This window comes from Liolophura sinensis, chromosome 7 (genome assembly GCF_032854445.1).
Source record: "Liolophura sinensis isolate JHLJ2023 chromosome 7, CUHK_Ljap_v2, whole genome shotgun sequence".
Lineage (NCBI taxonomy): Eukaryota > Metazoa > Mollusca > Polyplacophora > Chitonida > Chitonidae > Liolophura > Liolophura sinensis.
Genome location: NC_088301.1, coordinates 43,287,184 through 43,306,798, shown reverse-complemented (window position 1 = coordinate 43,306,798; position 19,615 = coordinate 43,287,184). Strand labels below are relative to the sequence as shown.

The 19,615-nt window shown below is 38.9% G+C and overlaps 1 protein-coding gene across 1 annotated transcript in view; it reads left to right on the top strand.

Annotated features, from left to right (window-relative positions):
• The window catches only part of LOC135471534 (uncharacterized), a 35,443-nt gene extending 18,077 nt beyond the window's left edge, over window positions 1–17,366 (top strand). Inside the window, exons 2-6 of the mRNA XM_064750799.1 lie at window positions 3,095–3,248; window positions 7,476–7,633; window positions 10,565–10,694; window positions 14,711–14,849; window positions 16,762–17,366. Of these exons, the coding sequence (XP_064606869.1) occupies window positions 3,095–3,248; window positions 7,476–7,633; window positions 10,565–10,694; window positions 14,711–14,849; window positions 16,762–16,920 (740 nt within the window). The 3' untranslated portion in view covers window positions 16,921–17,366. The remainder of the gene's footprint in view (window positions 1–3,094; window positions 3,249–7,475; window positions 7,634–10,564; window positions 10,695–14,710; window positions 14,850–16,761) is intronic.
• The last annotated feature ends 2,249 nt before the right edge of the window (window positions 17,367–19,615 follow it).

The following is a 19,615-nucleotide window of genomic DNA, read 5'->3' as shown; positions in this document are numbered from 1 at the left end:
TAATATGTAACCAAATTACTTATTCTTGCCCCCTAACATTTATGCGTGAGTGTGCTGGTGTAAGCTAAAACATGGTCTACCTTTGGGACTACAGCTAAGTTTAAACTATAAATTGAATATCACTAAAATTGCAGTATAACGGTGGTAATGTTTTAAAATGAGGTACATATAACAGAAAACATAGCTTTTGGTTTCTCTCTATACATAGGTAAAACTTTGAGTGATATACAGTTGTCTGAATATGAATTTGCGTGTGTTTGAAACAAAGGATAATAAAAACATTTAAATGAGACACATGCGATTTTATGTAGGAGGGCCAAGGAACAACAAATGATAATCTAACATACAAGCGAGTTTAACAGCTATTGTTGCGGTCTATAAATATTAGTATTTGCGATGTTTAACGGTGCTATAAGTTTAAGCACAATAAGGAATTTTAAGAGGGATTTGAGCATCATTGAGTATTACGACTTAAGTACTTCTCGGTCAATCTAATGAACATATATAAACGATAGATAATAATTCACTTGGGAAACTGAAGAGAACTATTCATAGTGTTAAAATGATTATAGCAATTGAAAAAGTTATAAACCCACCATATCATACATTTTATGAACATTATCAACGATTTTGAACATGTAAGTTGTCAGGCTGATATTATGTTAAAGGTATTTTTGGGGGTATAACATAATGATATTAGATAGGATTTGCTCTCATCGATTTTGTGTTAAGATATTCTCCGTTATAAACTCTTTAACTGTGTTTGTATGTCGGTGTTGCCCTGGAAAGCTAAACCGATTATGCACTCGTTCACATTCAACACATGTGTAATGCACGGTTTCCCGCGTGCCAGCGTGTCGAGTTCTCCTGATCTAGGACACCCTTCCCTCATGAACTACCAGGCTGTTTCTGCGAAGTAGTATACCTGTACAATGCCAAGGGCCAAGTATCCTAGGCAGTTTATCTTAATTTTGCTCACTATATCATGATATATAAGCATTGGATACCTGGAAGTTAACTGTAATATACAACCCGAAAGAGAACTGTTACTAAATACACCAGTCATCACTCCGCTGATAAATACATCACAATTTATCGTAAAACGTAACACATGTAGGACATGCAACATGTGTGATGTTCGGTATTTTAGTCATTCTTACTTTATCCACCATACCAACTTATGCTGTCCTAGCTAAACTTTGTGATATTGGGTCTATAACTTGTGCTGTCCTAGCTATACCTTGTGGTATTGGGTATATAACTTGTGATGTCCTAGCTATACCTTGTGGTATTGGGTCTATTACTTGTGCTGTCCTAGCTAAATTTTGTGATATTGGGTCTATAACTTGTGCTGTCCTATCTATACCTTGTGGTATTGGGTCCATAACTTGTGCTATCCTAGCTATACCTTGTGGTATTGAGTCCATAACTTGTGCTGTCCTAGCTATACCTTGCGGTATTGGGTCTATAACTTGTGCTGTCCTAGCTATACCTTGTGATATTGGACCTATAACTTGTGCTGTCCTAGCTCTACCTTGTGGTATAGGGCCTATAACTTGTGATGTCCTAGCTATACTTTGTGATATTGGATCTATAACTTGTGCTCTCCTAGCCGTACCTTGTGATATTGGATCTATTACTTGTGCTGTCCTAGCTATACCTTGTGATATTGTGTCTATAACTTGTGCTGTCTTAGCGATAACTTGTGATATTGTGTCTATAACTTGTGCTGTCCTAGCTGTACCTTGTGATATTGGGTCTATTACTTGTGCTGTCCTAGATGTACCTTGTGATATTGGATCTATTACTTGTGCTGTCCTAGCTATGCCTTGTGATATTGGATGTATAACTTGTGCTGTCCTAGCTATAACTTGTGATATTGGACCTATAACTTGTGCTGCCCTAGATGTACCTTGTGATATTGGATCTATTACTTGTGCTGTCCTAGCTATACCTTGTGATATTGTGTCTATAACTTGTGCTGTCCTAGATGTACCTTGTGATATTGGATCTATTACTTGTGCTGTCCTAGCTATGCCTTGTGATATTGGATGTATAACTTGTGATGTCCTAGCTATACTTTGTGATATTGGATCTATAACTTGTGCTGCCCTAGCCGTACCTTGTGATATTGGATCTATTACTTGTGCTGTCCTAGCTATACCTTGTGATATTGTGTCTATAACTTGTGCTGTCTTAGAGATAACTTGTGATATTGTGTCTATAACTTGTGTTGTCCTAGCTGTACCTTGTGATATTGGATCTATTACTTGTGCTGTCCTAGATGTACCTTGTGATATTGGATCTATTACTTGTGCTGTCCTAGCTATGCCTTGTGATATTGGATCTATAACGTGCTGTCCTAGCTATAACTTGTGATATTGGACCTATAACTTGTGCTGTGCTAGATGTACCTTGTGATATTGGATCTATTACTTGTGCTGTCCTAGTTATACTTTGTGACATTGGGTCTATAACTTGTGCTGCCCTAGCTATCCCTTGTGATATTGGGTCTATAACGTGTGCTGTCCTAGCTCTACCTTGTGGTATAGGGCCTATAACTTGTGATGTCCTAGCTATACTTTGTGACATTGGATCTATAACTTGTGCTATCCTAGCTCTACCTTTTGATATTGGATCTATTACTTGTGCTGTCCTAGCTATACCTTGTGGTATTGAGTCCATAACTTGTGCTGTCCTAGCTATCCCTTGTGATATTGGGTCTATAACGTGTGCTGTCCAAGCTGTACCTTGTGATATTGGATCTATTACTTGTGTTGTCCTAGCTATGCCTTGTGATATTCGATCTATAACTTGTACTGTCTTAGCTGTACCTCGTGATACTGGGTCGATAACTTGTGCTGTCCTAGCTATACCTTGTGACATTGGGCCTCATAGGCATCAGGAATATAATATGCATTTTTGAAAACCATAAACTGGAGAAATGAATTATTGTTGTGAATTATATCACAGGCACAAAAGGTATTATGTGTGATTAGTAAAGTCGAATATCTATGCCTACACATCTATATACCACAAGCAAATATATCGTTCATGTAAAATAATTTTTACACTGTGTTTGTTCCTGTTACAGCAATTCCTGTTGTATACGGACAGTGTCCGAAACGGGTCCAGGATCATGCCAATGCGTGCATGGCCGATTATAGCACACAGTTCCAAAATATGCAAAGTGATCGGAGGAAGCTGTTCAGCGGTATGGATGTTGAGCCTTTGAGAGCATTTTGCAGGTAAATGAGCTTAATTTCACGTTATTAAGGAGAAATTAGCTTCCATGAACCAGTACAACACAGGTAAATACAACTTGATTGCAAATTAGCTTTCCGTTTGTTGACAATTTCGTGTGTATTCTGCCGATATGGCACGTATCGAATGATTCTCAGTATAACCCTACGCTCCGTACCAGTGATAGATGTGGATAAAAGGCTAATGAGGTATTGATCAGTTGAAGAATATAGCTTGTAATTGGCAGTATTAGAGAGAAACATTGAGCATGGGCTCATGGAAAGTTACTGATTCAATCTGTATGGTGAATTTATGAACTGGCTTGCTGTTAAACGAATTTCGCCCGATTAAGGCAAAAATTAATTGGTCGTATGCTGAAATCTGTTCCCTGCTTTCCGAATGGCACACGGTAACAGATCGATTCCTCTATATAGTTAATTTTATTAGAAGCAACCTTTGTTCAACATAAATTTGGTGTGTCCATGAAACTACAAGGTCTCTCCGACCTTCTCTGTGTTGCGACAATCATTGCTCTTTATTGGCCTTTATGTCTGCCAACATAACTTAACTAATTAACATCTTGTGAGGCATCGATGTTATCCGCACAACTTCAGCCGGAAGGCTATTGGGTGTGAAGGCGAAATAACGAACACAGGCTTTTTTCACTGTGACGTTATGTTAATTCCTTGGGGAATTGGTAATTGCATTCGCCTAATTGATTAAACGCAGGAGAATGTCAACATATTTCTTTGCGCTGTCACTGAAAACCTCTGCGGACCCAAAGTGGGCCGTCTTGCAGTCGGAAGTCTGGGTTTTGAGACAAGTGGAAACAGGTTTGTTTCCATATTTGCTGATTAACAAAGATTGGAGTACAATTATCGAAAAATACACTTTCTTTTTACACCAAATCTCTAAACAGTGTATGCAAAAGCTTTTTTTCTTATTATTTTTTTGTTTAATTTTTGTTAATACTCTAACATAAAGATGACTGGTGAACAACTACTTTTGCATAAAATTCAATAAACAATTAAATGTTTAAGTCCAAATTTCAAAGAATTCTTCAAACAATAACAGTTGCATTTGCTGAAAGGAGTTGTCCCTGGAAGTATGTAGCAGTTTCATATCTTGCTATAACAAAAGGCTTTCAGGCCCGGTCCGTAAAAACACCCCATGCATGTATTTATACAAACGTTGGAGAAGAAAGAGGTGTGGCATGCATGATGGCGAAGTTCTCCTTTACACAGGATGAGGTTTGAGGAGCAGTTGGAGACTGGGATATATATCACGTGACAGATGTTACAAACAAACCCAAAAGTAAATGTCCTTTGCATAGTCAAGTGTAAACTGAAGTGGGCCAACTGGCAAACATATGTGAACAATATTTATCTGGTCTTTCATTTTCAGCATATCAAAAGTTATCCTTCTTAGATCAGGATATCAAGATTCTGGATATTAATGGTGATGACGGAAAGACAGAGTTGGTTTCCCAGCCTCAGTGCGTTTGTCTAAGTGAATATACTGGCAGTATACAGTGTTCGTAGAAGCCGAAGACGTTGTACGAATTCGTCGAAAGGTTTTGGTTATATACAACAAATGTGTGAATGGATTAATAGTTCTGATGGTAAAATCATGGAAAATCCCCACTGTGAAATGAAATTGCTGAATATGCAGATATATGTTCTCACCAAAACCATACAGCACTCCCCAAGAGCAAATCGAGTCTTAATATAATTTTGCTGAGTCTGCAAACTATACCAAACACAGTAGTATATCTTAGACTTCACATCTAGACCCAATCATTCGATGTACGTTTTTCAACAAAGTGAACGTGTTTTTTTTTTCACCTACAAAACTTCCTATGACATTTGTCAGTTATACATTTCAGCTGTTGAATCTTTTCCCGGAAATAACTATATGGCCTATTCTGTCGGGTAAAAAGTCTGATCAGTATCATTGTATTGCTATTGACCTGCGGTCCATTGGCTGATCACTTTTAGCACGATAAGACATGGCCCCTAAATATGTTATGCTTCTGAAGGCTTGTCTTCGCTGGGATTTTAGGCTCACATGAAACCCCTTGGCGAAGAAGTCCATCTAGAAACGATGAACATCATTCCTTGAGAAGACCATGACATAATACTACATTATACTAATGGCCCTGAACGCAAATACATTTCCTTGTTGATATGATCGACATATTTGATCAACAGAGACCGAACGAACAGCATTGACACGCGTGTCATTTACATGCAGCCTTCGTGTGTTCTGCAAACAGTTAGCCGCCGGACTTGTCGGCCACACAGTAAACCTATATATGCCGCAGACAAACCATTTCCTGAAGTCAGTATTTAACCATAACTGGAAAGGATATGAAACATTGCCTCTGACAGTTAGAGCAGCGCGGACGTCACTGACATGATTATGCAGTATTAATACTAATGAAGCAACTAAAGACAAGTGTCAATTACTTGGTTAAATCTTCTGTTACTGTGCTGTAATAACACTTCGTTAATTAGTTTAGTATGACATATTTAACATAATGTACAAATAACGTTCTGGTTAACCCTCTCAGGGTAAAGTAGCAAATTAATTAGTAATAGTTACGAACGAGGTGGATTAGTTTATGTTATAATAACAGTTTTGCGGCAATAAGAATAATAAACTCCTGCCTATAACAAAGTCTTTTATGTATTTTAGTGTGTATTCCATGAGCTATTTGTTTAATATTCAACTAATGCTTTCCTAAATAATTACCACATCATTGTGTCAACTTTCAGGAAGAAATTTTCCTTGTAGAGTTATACAAGAACTGGTTCCTACATGGTCACCGTTTTAAATGACGTATTTATTATACTTTATATAGTTTGTACATGTTTTCCATAAGGTCACCTACTTAAAGCAAGGTACGGCAGCAGCCAAATTTTAAAGCCTTGGCAAAGCCATTCTTGCCTAAAAAAATGAGAACGGACAGCCAGAAAAAGGGAACTCAGAGAGTATCCAGTGTCTTGGAAGAATAGAAAGACATGCTCCTCTCCGTTGTTTTGTCCGTGTCGACAGCTTAAAAGCTGTCAATATAAAAGCGTTTCCGTGTAACAGCTTATCGAGAGAGCGAAGTAGGGAACCCCAAGACGTTCTAATACATTTTCTCCCAACGTGTGCCCTCTTTGCCAAATACTAAAGGCATGTTGACTGATTGTTCTTGTGAACTTCTCAGCGCATATGGTGGAACTGACAGAATGTAACGCTTTCTCGGAATTTTACAGAGTTTGTTCCGAAAATTTTCTAGCGTTCCTTGGATATCCTGATGAATAGCGAGAAACATGCCTGAGATTCGGACGCTATTTATCAATTCGAAGCAAATTTCATACAAGTCATTCCAATAATAAATAGAAGGAAATCTATATTGTTCCGATTACGTAGGAGATAGTCGGGTGTTGCATCAAAACGTCGCCAGACGCAATGTGATCTGTTTACAAAAGCAGGCAAACCGCTGCGTAACTGTGTATAGCCATCGTTGCTCTATCGGTTATAGTGTGGCTACCATGCAGTCGCTTCTGTCTGTGTACATAGCTTCCAGAGGCATTGGTTGGTATAACCGCCGGTCTCCCGGTTAACCACTGCCTGAGGACAAGACAATTACAACAAAGTGCTGCTTTCAACCAAACCACCAGCATCGTAACAACACACAAACATTATGCCCTTAACACATCCCAGACGGTCGCTACAGACACTGTCATACATATATGCAGTATTATTAACATCTGGATGTGGAAGTATGTATATATGTCAAGTCTTTTGTCCTTCGACTGACACAGATGTAAATATATATAGATTTGTGCACGAAGAAACCCCCACGCTACATGCAGGGCGGCATTGCGTCGAGATAATATTGAAAACACCATTTGTTCTGTCGTGCAAAAAGTCTAGGGACCGATTCCACAAGTCATTTCTGACTTAAGTAAACTAACAAGAACACCATAAAACAAAGGTTATTCTGACCATGGAAGTAGAAATTTTGACACGTTCGCTTTAAGATAACACTGATAAGACTCAAAATGTTAATATCTTGGGCACCAATATTAGCTTCAAAATCATATTTCATATTTTAACATATACTTTAAAGGCTTTGTGGATTCCGCTCATTGCTGCGAATAGAATCGATCATTTGTTCATTTTGTTTTACCTTGCTCTGATTCTCACTTATAGTACGTGTATTGTTTTCTTTTTTTCAGCGGCTACAAGCAGTCTATGGCGTGTATAGAAGTGTTAAAAAGAAACTGCTCTAACAACTCCCAAGAAGCTTACCCCAAGATAGACACAGCTCTTTTAAATCTAAAAGGTGCGCGCACTGCGCTGACGGACCTGTGCAAAGATGATAATTTGTACGAAGGTATGTATACTTCTCTTATAAATGCCTAGGCTACACAGTGCCTGTGTGCTGCCCATGACAGTTGTCAAATGTTGATTTTGTTCCACTTCCGGTATATTGCATGTTAAAGATGTTCTTTTTTTTCTGTGTATTTATCACTGACAATTACCTAGTTTTCGTATTGTGTCTCTCACTAGTCATGGTTGTTGTTCTGCCAGTAAATGTTTGCGATGTTTGGGCTAGGTGCTGGGGACGGTTCATGGCAATTTTGTGAGCTATTGATGGTAGGTACCTTTCAGACGTCTGAGGAATCCAGGGAGCAAAGCACCTTGCTGACGGACTCACGTCAAGTAGGTTATTACACCCGTCTTCGCTGAGCAAAGAGAAAAAACTTTCCTTCTGAATGAGAAAAACAGTTGCTCTCCTCCCAAACAAGGGGGTGTGTGCTTGAGGAAAGATCGATCAGCGCACGTGAGGCTCTGGCGAGCAAATCATTTTTCGGCCTTCCTCGATACTTGCATGGGTCAATATTGAAGAAATCTCTCACTTAGCACAAAATTAACTACCAGCAAAATGTATTGATTAGGCTAGTTGACACCTTAACATCTCGATTTTGATGACCGTAGTAAATGGCACGTTTTGCTGGATTATAATTCAACAATCCTGTGCCCTGGGCCCTGCTGTCTTAAGTTACCAGTGTCATTAACAGTCTGCGGGCTGCGGTACAAGACGGTTTGCTTCTCACTGAAATACTGGGAATACAGATTCGGGTAACAAAAGCGTGGGGATGTCGTCTTCTTTGGCCCTACAGCTTTGCAGTTTGGTAAAGAGAGAAAACAAATGGAGAGTTTGCTAAGGCTGAGCTGGCAAGCGTGAATCACAGTCGCGAACACAGAGCTGCAGGTCGTGTTCAGTATAATTTGTATGTGGACAAAATCTACACGTTCCCAGCAGACTGCAGCTGCGTTCTGGGTATACTATTATGGTGAAATTGAGGGACATGTCTCCATTTGTTTTTTTTATTTCGATGAGAGGCGAAAGGCATTGTCGGAAGTGTCCACCATGATGTCTGACATAAGGTTAACGTGTAGGCTAGCTTTAAATAAACGGTCTGTAACATTTGCGCTTCTGTAGTATATTTTTGTGCAAAGGGCATTTGGATAAAAGAAATCGTTGACAAATGAATGATCAATCTATTTATTTTGATTTATTTGATTGGTGTTTTACGCCGTACTCAAGAACATTTCACTTATACGACGGCGGCCAGCATTATGGTGGGAGGAAACCGGGCAGAGCCCGGGGGAAACTCACGACCATCCGCAGGTTGCTGCCAGACCTTCCATGAATGATCAAATGATTTCTTGTAATATAGAATGTTGAATATTTTTTTGGAAAATTCCCAACTGATTCATAGGTCATTCTGACTATTCATGACCATACAGCAAATAGCAGGGAAATAAGTGAAAAACAAAGTAGATAAATTGGCGGGATTAATATTTGTACCATTTCTCCTTCAGGCAAGTTTTATAGATGATCAATATACGCAACAGGGAAATATGTACCGGTATACAGAACATTAGCAGGCAGGAAGAAGTACTGCATTTAGCTGTAGATTATTGATTGATTGATTGGTACGTAAAATTTTTTCATTTATGTAACGACGGTCCAGTTCATGTGTGGAAAATACAGTGTGATCGGAGTAGGTATACCAGCAATCATCTTAACTTAAAGCCGCTATAGTCGCTAAAGCAAACTATGAACCTGGTAATCGCATTGAACCAGCCATGCTTCCTCTACCTAGGAAGCCTGTTCCAAGGGAAACTGCTGATTCGAGGAAATGCTTTTGAGATTTTCCCTAATGTCCACGTGTCTTCTTTTGTAAAATGAGTCAAGTGAACTAAATAGTAAATCTCTACAGTAGTTATCGATCTCTAAGCAGATGATTGGACCGATGATTATCTCATTTGGACCGGGCGCAACGTAACAAAAAAGAAAAAAAAAAGTCATGACTCAGAAAGTGTCCGCTTAATCATCTGCTGCTGTATTACAGCCGATGGCATTGTTTGGCCAATTTAGGTTATAAAATACCTTAACCGACTACCAGTTTGACATTTTGAGATTTTTATGATAGGACACTAATCAAATCAGGAACAAGGACAGAAAAGAGAAAAAAGGGTGACCGGAACGTGTTACACGAGCCATATTGAAGGGATAGATCTTAATGTGGGGAGTTTTATTGGGCTGGGGATCAGCGTCAAGTGTAATCATCGAGAATCAATCAAACATTGCTGTGTTATTTTATCGCAAATTACATTTAAACTGGCCTTGGTATTACAAGACAAATATTTCCTTTTTTACCGCCATAGTCAACAAGCAGTTTTCCAGACAAATGCCAGTTTTCCTTTGCATGCTTGGGAAATTATATCTAGTTTAACATCCACACAGGTCCATCTTTTATGGTTGGCAGTGAAGCGCAACACTCTCACAACACAGTATTATGTTTCTTAATATGATGCCGCCAACAGATTTGTTTATTTTTTATTTTTGCTGCTGCTGCTGAAGATCTAAGTGTCGGATCTAATTGGACTTGCAGCATTAATCTTGATAATATCGCTGTACTGTAGTTTTTCCAATAAATTTTGAAGACAATCGCTGTCTTGGACAGGGAATCTGTAGATTTTCCCGCTCTTGTGGTTCTTGGGGCCTTGGTAAGAACAATCGGTGGACGCTCCTCAGTAAATTGCCAAAGGTCGGTGGTTTACCAGGAGCACTCACAGAGGTTACCGCCATGGTATAAGTGAATATTTTTAAGTGAAATTGAGGATGGCGTTAAACAACAATCAAATAAATAAATAAATGTTAACTAAATTTAAAGACTCTAAGGAGGTAATTTATGTGCATTATTACCACACACTAGCAGTTGGCTTAACAGACTTTCCTTCTCCCTTTCAGTTTATGCAAGATTTCGAACCTGCTTTGTCACGGAAGGACCGGCATCGGAATACTGTTTCACACGTATAATGAACGTGTCCATACAACTTTTAACGACGTTAGACTATAAGTCAACAGACGAATTATGTAGGTGAGTGAAAGCCATCAACGATTTTGTGGGTTTAGCAACGTCATTCACTTGCCTCCCAGATTAAATCATTTTAATTAAGGGCACATATTTGTTCTGAAAGTAGTGTGGGATGGGTAGCTCAATCATGGTGTAATATAGTCACAGTAGTGGCCGTCAGAAAATGTACGCATAATTTTCCACATTTGACCATCATCTGAATCTGTTCGTCTTCCATTGCCCAACGTCTGTTGTATCATGATGTGTGGATTACTATAACTCTGTGAACCTGTTCATGGCACGCAGCATGGCTCTCAATGGTTGACTTATGAGATCATTTTAAAATTGTTTTAATTTTTTTGTATCTTGTACTTAATAAATAATTGAAATGCGTAAACTAAAGGAAATGCACTAATTTCTTATTCAGTAACCTAACCAACACATAACACGAAGTGACACACATTGATATAATTATTTGCATGTCAAATGCGGCTAGTATTTGCATGAAGATACTAAGTTTGGTGCTAAATTCCTGATGCCTGTGGTGAAATTCACATTACCAGCGGAAGCGTGTTTCTGACATATTGATGTTGACATATCTGTGTAAAAATTAATAATTAGAGAGATCAACTTCGTGTTAAGTCTTCTTTTTGTTTTATCTGTTTAGCTGATAAAACAACAGATACATTATTTTTAAGCAAGAAAAGCTAACATGGAAGAAGAGTAACCGATGGCTCATGTTCTGAAACCGCATTTGCAGGACCTTTGGTGAAAACCGCGTCCTGAAAACATAATGGTCTTGAAAAATGATTAATAGGTGATAAATTGGCAGGTCTTCTATCTGTAAAGTAGATCTTGTTTTCTTCTAAGAGTGTGCCTCTGTGGTGTCACCCCACTTAACCACAAGGATCGAATGTTTTTTCTTACAAGGGGGTGTTTTGTTAAGAAGGGGGAGGGTTTCTCTGATAGCACTGTGAAAACCTACACTGCTGACCAAGAAAGGATTTCACCTCAACTCCGAGCATCGGGGAGGTCACTTTAGGTCCCGGCCGGAACCTGTAGCACACGAAAAGCTGAAGTTTTCATACGAGGGGAGGGGCGGTATATTTGCTTAGCGAATGGGTCGAATTGAATGATAGCTTTAGAGTCTGAGATCACACGAGATGTGAATCCCATACCACTCTATGGCTATTTTGACTCGATTCTTGTGAGAGTATGAAGATAATATCCGTGTATAACATGGTGAACTCTCTGGCAGAGAGCTTTGTTTAAGCAGTTTGAAAAGTAAATGTTTTTCATTAGACCAAGATGCGTCGGTATGAGGCTTTTCTGGGGCTAATTACCACAAAATAGAGCTGTGTGAATCCACATTCCATCCAAAACCATATGATATGATTGATATTGGATGACCGAAGATAAACACATGAGCGCCAGGTCACATCTGTTTCATGTTTCTCCATTTATTAATGTTTTCCTGGTCTTCCACGCGTTTACTTTAGGTTAAAACTACCAAGAGCGCATTGCATGAAACACCCGGCAAGTTGAAAGCCCCTTGTATCTCTGTAGTATGCAGCACCATCTCGTCTCCGCCCATGACCTTCATTAATGTCAATCTTCAGCCTTCCGCGCAGGTTTTTTTCACCCAACTCATCACCAGCTTAATACAAGTATTGGTGTGTAAATTGGTTAAGACTGTTTGGAAGCTTAACATGACGTTGTCAGTTGAACTGCAATTATCGCATAAGTATTTTGTTGAAAATACAACAGAAATAGTTTGTCGACTAGTTTGAAATCAGAACTTTGTATAACACACATGTTGCAAATCCATACGTCGAAACAGACATTGGTATACCAGCCGTCAACAAATAAGGACGTTCCAGGTCAATAATTGCAAGTCCAGTTCCCAAAACGACGTATAACCCAAACCACCAAAGAACTAAGAAAGTGCATGAAGTACGAATATAGGACGGAATCATGCAAAGAGAAGGAGTCAACGCCTTTTCCCTCCAGACAGTGTTCATTATCATCGTTTATATACATGGAAGTAATGATCCCGAGTTTCGGAACTACATACATCCATCACTTGTGCATTGATGACAGTTTGCTTGGTACTTATATAATCATGTACCTTTGTAATGATGACAATTAACTCGGTGACCACAGTCAGCACTATTGCAAAATAATGACAGCTTACTGGTTGCAGTCAAGTGAAGATGAAGTGATGACACTTATCTTGTTAGTTAAAGTTGTTACTATGATATGATGACAACATCTTGTTGATCATTGTCAGTTATAATGAAGTCAATACAGCTTGTGGATTACAGTGAAGTACTTACATATGAATGGATGACACTTATCTTGTGGCTTACTATCAGTACATGTGAAATGATGACAACCATCTTGTTCCTGATAGTGAATTCTTATGTCATGATGACAGTTTGTTCGTTAAGATCATGGCATGCAAAATGATGACATTTTGTTGATTACTGTCTAGCATGCATGAATTAATGACCCTTAATAACTAGTAGATTGTAATCATAGATAATATTATGATGACAATTACTTTGCGGATTACCGCCAGTCCAGGTGTACAAATGACAATAAGCTTGTGGTACAGTGCAAGTACCAGTGTTGTGGTGATAATAGTTAGCTTTACCTTGTTACAAATTCCTCAGACAGAAACACAGTCACTTTTGCTTAATGTTGTACATGTATACATCTGCTTGTAACTATTCTCTTATGTGATTACTTTTTTGTTGTACCACCTTCAGTTTACGCTAAGGTTACATGGACAGATACCAACTGTCACTAACTGTTCAAAATGTGTTTGCTTTAAAAACAGTTGTTTGACGTTCTCCTTACGATCGTGTTGGGGCCATCCTCGTTTGTGGCCGAGAAATTCGCCGGTGTGTTATGACAGATTTGTACTCGTACAAGCCTCACATGCTGTCTGTTGATAAAACAGGGGTATAAACGGGTGCACCTGTGCGTAAAGGCTTCTCTGTACGGTAACTCTTTTAGCCTTCGGTTTCCGAGTCTGGTTCGGGTTTTGAGTCCAGCCCGTGTTAGTCGTGTGTTAAGCCAAGCCGGTCCACTAGGAATAACCAAGACCATGTGCTTTTACCATTGGTCTGTGTTGATTTAGTGTCGTATGTCCAGGTTCTGGAGGAGCGTTAAGCTTCTCAATACAAGAACGAAGTTCATGTCAGTTGTACGGTACTACACATAGCGTAAATTCTCGGAAACAGATCATAGTGTGACATACAGGCCAAGGCTGGGTATCCAAGTGACCAAAAGTTTCAGTCCCTGCCAGTTTAACAGTGAGAACGACAAATGTTATAGATGACTGTACAAAATGTCATGCAAAGTTTTCTGTTAATTCGGAAAGATAGAATAACAAACCCTCAAAGAAATGTGCTCAGTTAACGTTCATGATATACATCCTTTCTGATATATATTCGCTCTTGATATAACTTAATCCGTATAACAAGGAAAATTTCCAACTGAAAATGTATAGTAGTGTAGCAAAGGTTCTTTATGAGGCTTCTTCAGTGAAGGTTGACCCTCACTCTCAAAACCTTCAATCGCCACTGTTAGGGTAAGGAAGGATTTCTGTGAAACTATAGCTCAGTAAACACGTTAACGTGTAATCGTAAAACGCAAACTTTCTGCTGAGACAAGAGTAACAAATGTTCGCAGTGAAACTTGCGCAGTGAAGGTTCAACGGAAATTCTCAGTAAGGCTCCAGTGAACGTCCTGCCTAACACAGAAAAGTTAATTAAGGCTACCACTTTGAAATAATATATATTATGTGATTCGGTTAAGATTGTTTTACGTCACATCGACAATATTACAGGCAAACTGTGTTACGAAAAAGAACGCATGTAATACATTTTTGGAAGCGCATTTCAGTGCAATTCCCACATACAACATATTAAAGTTACAAGGAACCTTCTTTAACTAACAGCTCCAGTTTATTACGCATGAGTACATCTTATCAGTTGCGATTATATTAAATGATTTCCATTTCTCTTTTCCAGTGATATGAGGCAAGTCATGCAATGCATCAAATCCAATATTGAGTTGCACTGTGGAATGGAAGCTTCGACTATAGTAGAAAAACTGGTCCGACCGATGGTGCGGGGAAGCTCCCAGTGTAGTTTCATTGAAATACCCATGGTAAGTTAAAATTGACATACTGGTGCATATAACATGACAAACAACTTCACCTTACAAGGAAGTTAAAAATAAAATTTTTGTTTGCATAATTTTTCCAGTGGAATCTTTAGGGGTATTGGCTAAGTTTTGCCTATAACTTTCGGTTTAGCGGTAAGGAATTCATTTTTCACTGCAGAGAATTAATTATGTGTTGCGGGGTGCGAGAGCCAAGACTTATTAATCGACATAAAGGGCAGCGACAAAGTTTTATTGGTAACTTACAGTTCGCCTTCCCTCTCAAATGCGAGACGCATTGTTTCAGCATGCATAAATAAACGAACTGTAGGCGAGGCCCACAACGTGGGAAACCCGCTTCCTCACCTAAAACAATTTCCTATTTTCTGGAATGCCGTTTACGCGGAAACCTTTTTAAGACAATTAAATTAGTCGAAAGCAGATTTTCAGGCTCCAGTAAACCACTCTTCAGGGATGTGGCATTCGTTCTTTTAAAACCGATCCGTGGAGATCTGATTCCATGGGGAATGTTATAAGTAAGGGTGATAGCTTTACTCGAGTTCCAGAAGTCGGTATTTTCTTGTTTGTCTGACGTGAAAGCACAGTCTGCGGTCTGCCCGCATGAAACGCCGGAAGATTAGATCCTGTTGTGATAATAGATTCCGAAACTGTTGCGTTACGATCGTTAGCCATATGGTTGTGAATTGTCGATCTCTAGAAGCATTGTGGAGAAGAAAAAAAAGAAAACAAAAGGCTTTACCGTTGGGATGGTATATACCAGATATGTGCCAGCACAGCTGCTGTATCGAGGTCTACCTTTTCCTTACTAAAAAGCATCCCACTTGCTCCCGACAATAAAAACAGGGAGAATGACCTTCGCTGGGCAGTACAGGGATTAGACGTGTGCTTTTATTGATTATTCAAACCAGGAGAGACTCGTCTTTAAATTTGAGATGATAGCCTGCCTCCTGTTTTCCTTTTTTTTCTTGCGGCCTCTTTTTTTAAGGGCGTGTGTTGTTTTTGTAAAAAAAAGTTTTCTAAAAAAATCCCTAAAGGTCTAGTTCGTTTTCTGTACATTCCGAAAAGTAATGGCGCCCCACCGACGACCCTACTAAATCAAGAAGTTATCGCATTAAACGATAAGCTGCTCTACCACCGTAAAGCAGGCTTATTATTCGCCCATGTGGTTTTAATGTAGCGATGCGTTAGATTAGTAGATATGTGGGGACCTATGTAGTTAGCCGCGTCCTGACGGGTGGCATCCGTGCTCATGGGATAAGATCTGTAAGACATTCAAATGCCATTGATCGAACATGGCACTCGCCTAACCAAGGTTGCCATTTCCTAGTAGTGCGCTCTCCTCCACAGTAACCACAAATTAAATCGTGGATGTATATGAGACAAGGCATTAATTTCTTATCTGAAGTTAAATCATTTTTGCAGCCGTATAGATGCCATGCTGTCAACAGAAAAAGCCAATGGAATGATGTGAACGTTGCAGCGAGTTAAATAACTTTATGTCACATAGTTAAGGTATCGCTTTTAAAACACAAATTCGTCTTTTAGTGAAGCAAACATCTCGCATTGCACGGGGACGTGGACTTATGTCATGAACAAAAAGAAAAACAAACGCAAAGAAAGACATAACAAATAAAAACCTTCATTCCATGAAGCTAGCAATAAGCTACACTAATTTACCACGAAAGTCATTCCGATCCTGTAGCATGTGTAATTAGTACGAGCGTTACTTATGTAACGACTGACTTTTCTGGTTGGTATCTGTACTGTTTGCGAAAGGATATCAGTAACTGTTGCTAAAGAGGTAGGAATGAAGAGGGATTTACAAGTGATAATCGCTGTGAGAATTCCACGGATGTTATGAGTCATTTTATAATGGATTTTTGGTATCATGTTTCAGACAGTGAACGACGGAGAGAATACGACACCGACATATAAATCTGGTGGAAGACGATCGAATACTCGAGACTCGGGCGATAACGGAACAAATTTTTCACACTCGAGGACACTAAGTTGTGTTTACTTGATACTGTTTCTCGTTGTTGTTCTTTTGTGCTGACATTCGCCTATATTTCAAAGACAATGGTTCGGCGCTCAGTTTTTTGTTGTCGTCAAAGTTAACTGCATAATCACTATTTCTCTGTCTTTCAAGTGATGTCTATGAGGGGCACTCAAAACACCAAGAAACTCACGATTCTGGGGCAGTTTTTTATATGCATACTTCGACGTGCCTTTGTTCGTTATCCGGCACCTGAATGAGTGTGGACGAACTGAAAACGTCCGAACATCCTACCACAGTGCGTGGGGTCTGTGGGCGTGGCACGGGGAGACATTACCGAACTTCTTGACGTGACTTGCCACGCATAACAAGTATGAGTGCCAATGTGTCAGCTGTAAATCTTTCTTTAAGGTGATGGGATTATTCAAAGATGTACATAATGGTATAGATCTATCATGGGACACGCCATCGCTATTTTTAAGGATACAACTTCTTATCTCAGACGGACCAGACCAATTTCAGTGTATTTCCTGTTTCTAATTTTGTGTGTAAAGTTCTGTGCACTCGGTTTTAATTTATATATATATATATATATATATATATATATATATATATATATATAGGTGTAATCGAAGTTAAATTCTATATATAGGCAGCGTGCTCAGAACTGTGTCGTTTGTAGCTGTACACTCCTCTGTGGAGATTTATTATCCCAAAGGCTCTCGCATTTGGAAGAAAGCAACAGTATCCATATATGTTATATACTTGACAAATGTGTCCCTTCATCGGCGCCATCTGGCACTTGTACGAGGCTTGGAGTCTAGAAAAACCTTTTTTGTTGCGGAAATTACACTTGTTTAGTGCTGTAGCTCTCGGGAACTCTTTCAGTTGACGTTAAACATGTCAGAGTTTTGTGATAAATGAAGGTTCTGTAAATATTATATACGATGATATTAAAATATTTAAACCTTGAAAACAAGGTCGTTGTGAGTATGTAGCGGGGACTACCATGTATATACACCGACAAATCGGTAATTTACATTACGTTTTTGGTACAATTTGCCGGTTAGTACTGATCTATTGTCTGTTTTTATGATTGGAGTCACAAATGGTACAGGATTAGTTCGGTTTGATTACATTAGTAGTTAAGAATACCTGGAGACAATTCACAAGTGGATACTACACGTTGTAGCAATGATAACCATGCATGTACCATTAGAAAACAATCTTGCAGATTTCTGTGCTTCCATAGTTCTCTGGACTGGTGACAAGAGGTGTTTGACGATGTCCTCTTGTGCGATTTCCGGTGGAGACCACATGGCTTCAATATGCCGTATGTCAGGTGTCACGGTACTTTGACTTGTCTGGTGCCCTTTGAGCTTAGGGCAACCTCGTCATGTAAGCCAATCGGGGGTTTCGAGTTGTAACTCTTTCGTCTTCAAAGGTAAAAACAGTCCTACTGTGTCACGTGACTTGAGAAAAGTATTGATCAACCTCTGCTGACATTAACTTACTGATCACAATGTTCACAAATGTTCAGCACCTCGATCTTCTCCATTTGTCTAGTCTAAATTACTTTTTATGAAACCTTTTTCGAACGCGCGTTATAGTTGATGTGGTCAAAAATAGTTGCAAAAAAACATTTTTGACAGGTCACATGACACAGTTGGATTTTTCTATCTTTATCGATAAAAGAGTTCGAACTCGAAGTTTTCCTATTAGTGTTAAATTCTACACAAAAAGGGAATCATTCATAATCGTGAATGTTACAATTTAACTTCGACATATACATGTATTGCACTTTCCAACCATTGGTGTTGATTCGTTTGTTATAAAAAGTGCAATTCGAGTTACGCTTTCGCGCAAGTCCATAGACTTTATAATGCCGTGAGTAATGTTAAAGGCAAGGTATACATGTATATGATATTCACTCAAAAGAGATCCGGAATGAGAGTTATACCGTCCTGTATACTATAGACGTTCTAGCATTTGAGAATTTTGTAAATCGAAACAGCTGCCAAAACATATATATATATATATATATATATATATATATATATATATATATATATATATATATATATATATATATATATGTGTGTGTGTTTTGGCTCGAGGGTTGGCAACAGACAAAGCCAAGAGTTGAAATCCCGATTTATGCCATCAATGATAATAATAAAAAAAAACAGTGCCCAGAGTAAAATTCCCAGAAATGAATTCCCTGTGAGGAAAAAATTTCCAACCGTAATAAAGTAATAAATGTCAGGTAGTCATTTATTATGACTTCATACACGAGGACAGTGAATTATTCCAATGTATACAGGAGTTGCAAAATAAGACAACGAAAATAAAACAGATACATAGTGATAAACATATGTTCCAAGATTACCAAACATCCATGGAAAGGTGCAATTTATTAAACCCATGCAAGAGAATTAACGAACAAAAAGTCTTACTTTGGAAATAGCAAGAAGACTGGCATGTGAGCTAGAAAAGGAGGTCATTTTAGAAGCTGTGCATACATGCGCAGCATATTAAGAGATTCTGATAGCCATAGAAGGCATATCGCGTTGAATTCCCGCAAGGGGTGGCCATTGATGCGTCCTTATCAATATGGTAAATGTATTAGGATCTTGCTTTTTGTGGTATTCACAACAATACAAGGATTCCCACCGGCATCGATTTCTATCTGTAATGTGGTTTGCGGACAGGATCGTTTCACTGCTTTGCAAAACTGGCTGAAATGGCGCAACAG